Source organism: Schistocerca piceifrons, chromosome 10 (genome assembly GCF_021461385.2).
Source record: "Schistocerca piceifrons isolate TAMUIC-IGC-003096 chromosome 10, iqSchPice1.1, whole genome shotgun sequence".
NCBI lineage: Eukaryota > Metazoa > Arthropoda > Insecta > Orthoptera > Acrididae > Schistocerca > Schistocerca piceifrons.
In genome coordinates this window covers 112,885,976-112,895,316 of record NC_060147.1, presented here as the reverse complement: position 1 = coordinate 112,895,316, position 9,341 = coordinate 112,885,976, and the positions used below count along the sequence as shown (strand labels likewise).

Below are 9,341 nucleotides of genomic sequence, written 5' to 3'. Positions count from 1 at the left end.
AGTTAATCTCAAGACATGTCAGAGTTTCCTTTGTTACATTATTACACAAAGGAAATAAACTACCAAGGAATTTTCCACAAGAATTTACACAAAGAATTTCATTATTAATTCCACTGTTTCTCTAAAAAACCTACCAGACTCTCATCAGGATCAGTACATCAGTATCACATAAATGTGATTTAATAAATAATGTATGTAACCAAAAGGCTACATACCAAAATAATTACAATAAATACAAGTTAATATTACAGTCAAAGCAACAAACAGTTTTCCAAACACTACTACATTTCAAGTTTGCTTTTAGCACACAGGAATAAGTGATCCTTAATAGTTTTACACAATCACTACCCTATAATTTACTTACAATTCAGTGAAGATTGTCTTTTAGCAGTATTTAAATGACATAAATATACAAGTTCTTAGACATCATCTAGTCAGTACAAACAATGTTTTCCTTTACACAAATTTGCAGAAAAATTAATAAATCAGATCAAAAAATACATCAATTTGCTAATTTATTGTCTACAAAGACTATCTCCATCCAATGCAGTAGTTTTCAGATATAATATATATAAAAGTTTCGCAACATAATTTGGAGTACATTCATTCCCAAAATATCCAGAAATCTGTGAAATGAACATATGACAAGATGTCTAAACTAATGGAATGCATTTTTTTTCATAGCACGAATGACAAGCTCCAAGAAATAGCAGAATATTTCTGCAAGGGCAATGACGCCTTTTGAATATTCAAAAGGCTAATTACTTATGGGATCGCTTCCAGACAATCCCTAATGTGGGTCAAGTCTGAAGGCCCTAAAACCAAATAAGAAAATTAAAACACTAACAACATTCTCAGATGGCATCAGTAGCTGAAAAGTGGAGAATTTAATTTCACAGTTGCTTGGGTGTAAGTTAAGAAAATTATCATTTCCATTTATAATTGTCAGCCAATTGCTGCAACCGTTATTTTTATTAGTTGCCATTGATCGTGTATAAATACATAATAGATACTACAGTCTACGGACCGTAAAAATAATCCTGATGTAAACGTTACACTGCAGATTCTTCCTTGTTTAATATTACCTCTTAGACTTATTTACACTGAGCTTCATATGTGTATAGTCAGACAGCAGTAATAACCTTACATTTTCTTGTTTTTCCTGGAGTTGGCAGGTTAACTGTATTGTGTCTTTCTTTACGTGCACACATTACACTTTCACAGAACATTGGTAAACTCAGATGTCACTGCTGCAGAGTCCTTTTACCAGTTGCTGTGGATGTTTTTCTGATAACTTTGGAAAAAGCATTGAGACCTAGATTTGAGACAGCATTTACAACCAAGACGACATGTACCAATCAGAACTCGCCATAACACTGTGCACAGAATTGATCTGAAAGTGACTGTACACGAAGATTTGAAGTAAGAAACGCATGGCGGAAGCATTTAGCATACGGATCAGCACAGCCACTGCTGTCTTAATGCTTCTGAATGTCTTAAAGCTTCATTAGTGATAGTCTAACACAAAGATATCTAATACATACTTAGGGTCTACTTCCAATATAACACACGTAAATGTGTGCTATGACTGCTGAATAATTGCTATGCATGTGTTAGTTTACATCAGGTTTGTTCTTATGATGAATAGAGTACAGTGAAGGATGCAGAGAGCTGTAGTTATTATTTGTAGAACAAAATTAGAAAACCACACCAGTGTAATGTCAATAACTGAATAAATTTTGGAGAAGAAAGTGTTTAGACCTTCAGAATAAATTGGTTATTAAAATTGTAAGCTCGACTTAAAACTCAGATGCTGATAAAGAAATGGATGAGATTAATGAAATGTGGGATATTTAGAAGTGACTGAAAAAAATGCCAAAGTAAGGGTGATTAATGTAGTAAAGGATAACTTCAACAGTATAACTGGCTTACGAAGGAATGAGGAAGATAACAACCATGCTAAGATAAATTAGAAGGGCAACTGAAAGAAAAATAACAGGCAGCACATACAATGACTGGACAAAAGTGGAGAGAGAAGTGATAGAAGAAATATACACAAAGCAATGTGTTGCGGCCTTCAGACCAAAGACTGGTTTAATGCAGCTCTGCAAGCTAATCTATAGTCCTCATTTACATATAACTACTGTAACTCACAATCATTGGAATATCCATACTGTATTTGAGCCCTGGTCCTCCCCCCCCCCCCACACACAATTTTTACACTTTCCTCCACTACCAAACTGATGATTACTTGATGCCGCCGCACATGTCTGACCATCCAATCCCTACTTTCAATCAAGTTATGCCGAATATTTCTCTTTTACGAAATACAGTATTCAGTATTTCCTCACTACTTATTCAATCTACCCACAATCAGGCCGCCGCCTCCTTTGCAGGTATTGCTTACAAGCAAATCTGTGGTACAGCAATGGCCACCTCCAGGGCACCATTCTACACCAGCCTATTAGTCTAGATTAATCCTTACTACCAACCCAGAATTCACAAAGCCTGACCTGAACTGAGGGCAATAACATCCTATCCACATTCCTCCAGAACCTCAATGCCTTCTCCCGTATTTGCTTCACCTGGCCCTCCTCATCCCAATTAGCCCCATTCCTAGATGTTTACCACCTCAAGGACAGTTACATCACCTCTGTCCACATCAAACCTACCAACCACCAACAATACCTCCATTTCCTAGATGTTTACCACCTCAAGGACAGTTACATCACCTCTGTCCACGTCAAACCTACCAACCACCAACAATACCTCCATTTTTACAGTTGCCACCCATTCCACACCAGGAAGTCCCTTTCATACAACACAGTCACTCGTGACCATTGCACCTGCAGTAATGAGAACTCCCTTTCCAAATACGTAAATGGTCTTGCTGAAGCATTCATGGGTAAAAATTACTGTCCCCCACCTCATCCAGAAACAAATCTCCCGTGCCTTGTCCCTTCAGTCACCAACCATCCCTGACATATGTCCTTGTCTGGCCACAAAGCAGCACCCTGCTTGTTACTCAGTACCACCCAGGACTGCAGCAACAATCACATTCTCCACCAGGGTTACAACTATCTCTTGGCGTGCCACGAAATTGGAAACATTCTCTCTACCATTCTCAGAGCACTTTTCTGCCACCTAAACACCACCTTACCCATCCCTATTCCACTACTGCCCTGAGCCCCTTGCCCCGTGGCCTCATATCCACATGCACGACCTAGCTGCTAGGCTTGACCCATACCCACTACCACCAACTCCAGTTCTGTCATACCCACTTCCTACCCAAATGCAGGGTCACTTGTGATAAATCAGCTTAGAATCAACCACTGTGCAGCATTCTGTGAAGGCAAATCAAATACGAACAGGGATTTTGTTTCTGGGGCTAGTTGCATGGGGGCCTGTGCTTCTATTATGCTTGAGGGAAGCAGTGAGACCAACAGGAAGTGGGGTTAGATGGCCATTACACATTCTCAACCAAAGGAATTTTTCAGAGATTGATGACAGTCCGGGGACCACACACTATCAAGAACTCTTGTGTATGCCTTGTGAGAATGAGTGGAAAAATTGGACATAATGTCCTCACAGCAGCATTATTATGGACAAAAATATTCGGTTTGAGACATTCTTGAAGGCTGTTGAAGTGTGAGTGTCTGAAATTGCAGAAGGTAAGGTCTGTCAGAGGGTTACTGCAAAGTCTGCAAAAGGTGATACATTTTTTCAGTGATCATCACCTGTGACAAGACATGTGTCCACTGCTACACTCTCGAGTTGAAATAAGACAGTATGGAGTGGGCGGATGAAAAGGGAGAGGCCCCCAATGAAATCTAAAACTCAACTATCAGCTGACAAGGTTCTTTCATACATTTCTTTGACCACAAAGACATTTTGCTCACAGATTCTTTGCACCAGTGATGCACAGTCAATTCTCACTTCTGTGAGCTGTTGAATGACGTGAGGACTGCATATCACCACAAAAGATGAGACTGACCAATTTGAGAGGCTATCCTCCTCCCCATACTGCTCTTCTAATCGTCTCGAAACTTTGAGAACTGCTCTGGACCTAACTTGTTCTTCCTCCCCACAGTCCGGACCTATCACCCTGCGATTTTCATCTGTTTGGGGCACTTCGAGGGCTACAATTTGAAGATGATGAGGGCATGGAAGGGTTCATGTACAATTGACTTGACACAAGCAGCTTCATTCTACCAGTTCTGGAATAAAAAAACTTCTCTTCTTGCAGGGAGAAATTTATCTCTAAAGTAGGAAACTACATAGAAAAATAAATTATATTCACCTTTTTTTCAGTAAACAATTTTCTTAAATACAATTCGATTTATATTTGATTCATCCTCATACGTAGGCACAAGCACTAACAATCTGTCCGTAAGCATAAATGACAACCACAAAACTGTGGCCAAGATGCAGATGGACCACACAGTTGTCTAGCATGCTGCCCATTTGGATTCTGCCCATCAACACCCACTTTTCTGAATTGTGCCGGTAAGCAATCTCTTAAAACCCCCTGGCCTCCATCTCTGCTAATCCTGGTCCTCCGTATACCTCTATACCTTTCCCTGGCCCCACTCCAGTAGTACATACACCTATCCTGCCAGTGCACCTGCACAGTCCTTTCCCATTCCCTATTTCTCTCCTCTCTTCCCTCTCGAGGCCAAGAGGGTTACAAGAATGTAGGCTACAGTGCAGGAAGAGTTCTCACTTGTGCACTTCACTTCAGGGAAGCTGGTGTTGGTGGGAAGAATCCATATGGCACAGGCTACGAAATAGTCACTGAAATACAGAACTTTATGTTGGGTGGCATGGTCAGCAACTGGGTGGTCCAGCTGTTTCTCAGCCACAGCTAGCTGTCTGCACGGATGGCCACCGACAGCCCACATAGAATGCAACATAGTTTGTACAACACCCGACTGGTTTCACACATAGTCCTGCTATTGATGGGAGAGGAGATGCTAATGACCAGATTGGAGAAGATTGTGGTGGGAGAATGTATGGAATAAGTCTCGCATCTAGGTCCATTACAGGGGTATGAGCCATTAGGCAAGGGGTTGGGAGCAGAGGTCGTGTAGGGATGGACGAGGATATCGTGTAGGTTTGGCGGGCAGTGGAATACCACTGTGGGAGGGTTGGGAAGGATACTGGGCAGGACATTTCTCACTTCAGGGCACAAAGAGAGGTAGTCGGAACCCTTGTGGATATTGTGGTTTAGTTGCTCTGGTGCTGGTGGTACTGAGTCATGACAGGAATGCTGCTCTGTGGCTGGATGGTACGACTTTGGGAGGTAGTGGGTGACTTGAGAGATAAGGCATGGGAGAGACATTTCTGTAAAAGGTTTGGACAGTAATTACTAGAGACTGGATTATATGCATTTGTATCTTGCATATGCATTTGCATATTTAGCTCCTTTTCACCAGTTAATGCATATTTTAACTAAAAATTAGTGACAATGAATATTTTCGCCCTATATTTACAAAATTTAAAAATTTAGACGGGCGGTTGCCACTGGGCCTCTGCCTAACAAAATCATTACAGAAAAGGAACAGGAACAGACAGCTGAGTCAATGCTCCTGCGCCCGCACCCCCTGTTAATTGCCTCTGCTGTACACCTCGGCAACACTTAAATTAAGCTATGTAAGCTTTTAGTTGTACATCCATAGTTTCAGTTCAGCTTTCTATTTACTTGTACACAGTTGAATGTGTTTACGACGTGTAGTGTGTAACGTGTTGTGTGCCATGTTGCTCGAAAAAAGAAGCTTCGTTTTGTGGATAGCTGACCATCCTGGAACATTTACATATGACGGAATTGTTTTGCATTGTCAAGTTTGCGAGAAAAATTACTCGTGCAAAAAAAGTTTCAAACAGACCAGCACATCAAGATGAGTCTTCATATCACAGGAATGCAGAAGAAAAGACCATGACAACAGCTTCCGACAACAGCAAGTTGCAGTAGCAGGGATTTGTCCAAAGGTAATCAAAAAAGCCAGTTTAACATGGATCTATGTGAAGCATTCATTGCAAGCAATATTCCTTTTCATAGACTTACAAACACTATCCTCAAATGCTTCCTTTACAAATATTGCTTAAATCAAAATATACCAGATGAATCAACACTGCGTAAAAATTAAATACCGACAATTTATGTAAATGTTCTGGAAGAAATACACAATGAACTCAAGGACAGCATTATCCAACTTTCAGTTGACGAAACTAAAGACACTTGGTGGCTGTTACATTGCAAATTTCATTGTTGGTGCTTTAAAAGAAGGGCCTCCTTCTTCCTATTTAGTGGCCTCCAAAGAACTTGAAAAGGCAACGGCCTTGCCACAGTGGATACACCGGTTCCCGTGAGATTACCAAAGTTAAGTGCTGTTGGGCGTGGCCGGCACTTGGATGGGTGACCATCCAGCCGACATGCGCTGTTGCCATTTTACGGGGTGCACTCAGCCTCGTGATGTCAATTGAAGAGCTACTCAACCGAATAGTAGCGGCCAAAGAAAACCATCATAACGACCGGGAGAGCGGTGTGCTGACCACACGCCCCTCCTATCCGCATCCTCAACTGAGGATGAAATGACAGTCGGATGGTCCCGATGGGCCACTTGTGGCCCGAAGGCAGAGTGCAAAGAACTTGAAAAAATAAATCATTCTACTATCACCACATTTGTGAATGAGAGTATTAGAAAAAATATTTCCAGAATCTTCTGCAGATGAAAGGTTGTTTGTGTTTATTTCAGATGCTGCACCCTGTACAATCAGAGCAGGAAAAGCCCTTCGAGTATTTGATCCCAATTTGATTCATGTGATGTGCTTTGCTCATGAAGTACAGCACCTTGTTGAAGAAGTATGTTCATGTTTGTGAATGAAAATAAACTGATTTCATCCACAAAGGAAGTATTTCTAAAGGCTACTGCTCACATCAAGGCCTACAAAGAAAAACTACCAGTTTGGCTTTACCTCCCGAATAAGTGATAACTTGCTAGGGTATGTGGGTCGATGCTGTGTTGTTTTACAGTGAACATTTCGAGGCTATTAGAGGGGTAGTAAATGACTTCGATAATGCAGAGTCTTTGCAGTTTGCCAGTTCAAGGAAGCTCTTAATGATTCCAAAATTATTCTAGTCAACTCCTCATTGCTGGAGGTATTCCCAAGAAAACTTAAAGAAAAGTTTGAAAATATTTTAAACAACCCAGGATTTGAACCCTTGTGCCAAATTGACAGTTTTATTAATGGGACAGGCAATATGGGCCAACATAGCACCCAATTTCAAATACTGCCCAGTTACATTCATTTTTGTAGAATGGTCTTTTTCCACTTTTAAAAATGTTTTGAGTGATTGAAGACACAATCTCACTACCGAAAACTGGAACAGTACTTGGTCATATATATCTGCAATAGTACAGAAAATGTGAAATAAATTGTAAATAATGCTTTGGTCCAATAGTATTAATTAAAAGTTCAATGCCTTTCAAAATAAATTGATGACTGTATGTTTGGTTAATTTTTTTTTTTTTACATAAAATATCATGGAATTTTTTAGCGTGCCCTCTGCGTGCAATATATCGCAAAGTTAGCCCTGTACATATCTATTGTTTCGCTGCAACTCACTCGCATTGCACCCGCTTGTTACTGACAACAATAGCAAAGAAGGAACAATTCTTGAAACACTGTATGCATCCCCTTTTTACAAATTTTTAGAAAATAATCCCAGAAAGACCTCCCTACTAACCTCAACCACGAAGTACTCAGTGTTCTAAATGCACTGATTTTTCACTTGGCTGGCACTCTTCCTCATAACTGATATGCACAGGTTCGAATGGGACAAAGCACGCAGTAACTACCATGTTTTTTATTATTTGATCTTACATATTTTGACACTTTTCATCCGTTTTTAAGCATTTTTCATCCATATGTTAAGGTTTTTATGATGCATACAATCTGTTCTCTAGTAATTACAATCTGTGAAGTGCTCAGTGAGATCCTTTGTGTATTTTGAGAGGGACTGCTCGTCACTGCAGATGTGACAGCCACTTTCTGACAGTCTTTTTGTTGAGCGTATCTGTGACTCGGCATCTCCACTATATGGTGAGTAGCAACTATCCTTTTGGTAATATTGTTATAATAATTGTTAGTGTGATGCTGAAGAATCAAACATGATTGCAAGAGACATTTGAATACAGTTTGAATCAACTGAAATCTTTACCTTTATACAACTACACCATTAGCCACTGCACCACAGTACATAAATTTGGCAAAGTTTGCCAAAATTTATCTTTCAGCACCTTGCAACAGCATATGTAGCAAAAAACTTTTCTCTGAAGCTGCTCTTGTTTACAAGAAGACATGTCTGCTTGTGTCTGTATATGTGTGTGTGTGTGTGTGTGTGTGTGTGTGTGTGTGTGTGTGTGTGTGTGCGCGCTGCGCGCGAGAGTGTATACCCGTCCTTTTTTCCCCCTAAGGTAAGTCTTTCCGCTCCCGGGATTGGAATGACTCCTTACACTCTCCCTTAAAACCCACATCCTTTCGTCTTTCCCTCTCCTTCCCTCTTTCCTGATGAGGCAACAGTTTGTTGCGAAAGCTTGAATTTTGTGTGTATGTTTGTGTGTCTTTCGACCTGCCAGTGCTTTCGTTTGGTAAGTCACATCATCTTTGTTTTTTGATAAATTTTTCCCACGTGGAATGTTTCCCTCTATTATATTACTAGCATGTGAACTAATTTATTTTTAATAAAATAAATAATACATAGTGTTTTGATTTGAAGACATAGTGGTTTCATTCATGTTTACTGTTTAGTGTGCCGTCAATTGGGGCGAATTCGGACAGCGGGGCGAATTCGGACAGTATGGCTTATTTGCTCTTTGCCACTGCATAGAAACGAAGAGTTACTTATTTTAATGTCCGTGCGCCAGTTATTTTAGGTGCAAGATTGCATTTATCGCTTTCCAAAACTTATTTTGTGTCAATTGTTTCCCTAGGTGAATAATTGACGAACAGTCTCAGTGTTAAAACCAGTTAGTCGAGTTTCTCGTTCAAAGTTATAAAATAATGACGGTTTTTGTAAAACTATGTACTGTGGGGGGATGATTTCGGACAATGCCAAGAACGTATAAGAGCAGGACAGGTGCTACAGTATGGTGTAATTATGACCCAGAACTCTTAGATAAAGCTGTTTGTGATATTCAGAGCGGTAAATTATCATACAGAAAAGTGTGTGATTTGTATGGTATACCTAAATCAACCCTACAAAATAAAGTGCATATTTGTGTTTCCTAATGTCGCCAATGAAGAGACAACACAAAAACTGAAAATTTTGAGAATACTTA

General features: G+C 40.1%; 1 protein-coding gene across 3 annotated transcripts in view; it reads right to left on the bottom strand.

The window, feature by feature from the left end:
• LOC124718851 (sorting nexin-4-like) overlaps nt 1–9,341 on the bottom strand; it is a 67,542-nt gene that overhangs the window by 15,702 nt on the left and 42,499 nt on the right. Inside the window, exon 9 of one of the 3 annotated variants that reach the window (XM_047244476.1) lies at nt 546–815. The exons of the other annotated variants lie outside the window; for them this stretch is intronic. Within the exon in view, the coding sequence (XP_047100432.1) occupies nt 801–815 (15 nt within the window). The 3' untranslated portion in view covers nt 546–800. Of the gene's footprint in view, nt 1–545; nt 816–9,341 lie in introns of those variants that run through there. 3 annotated transcript variants of the gene reach the window in all.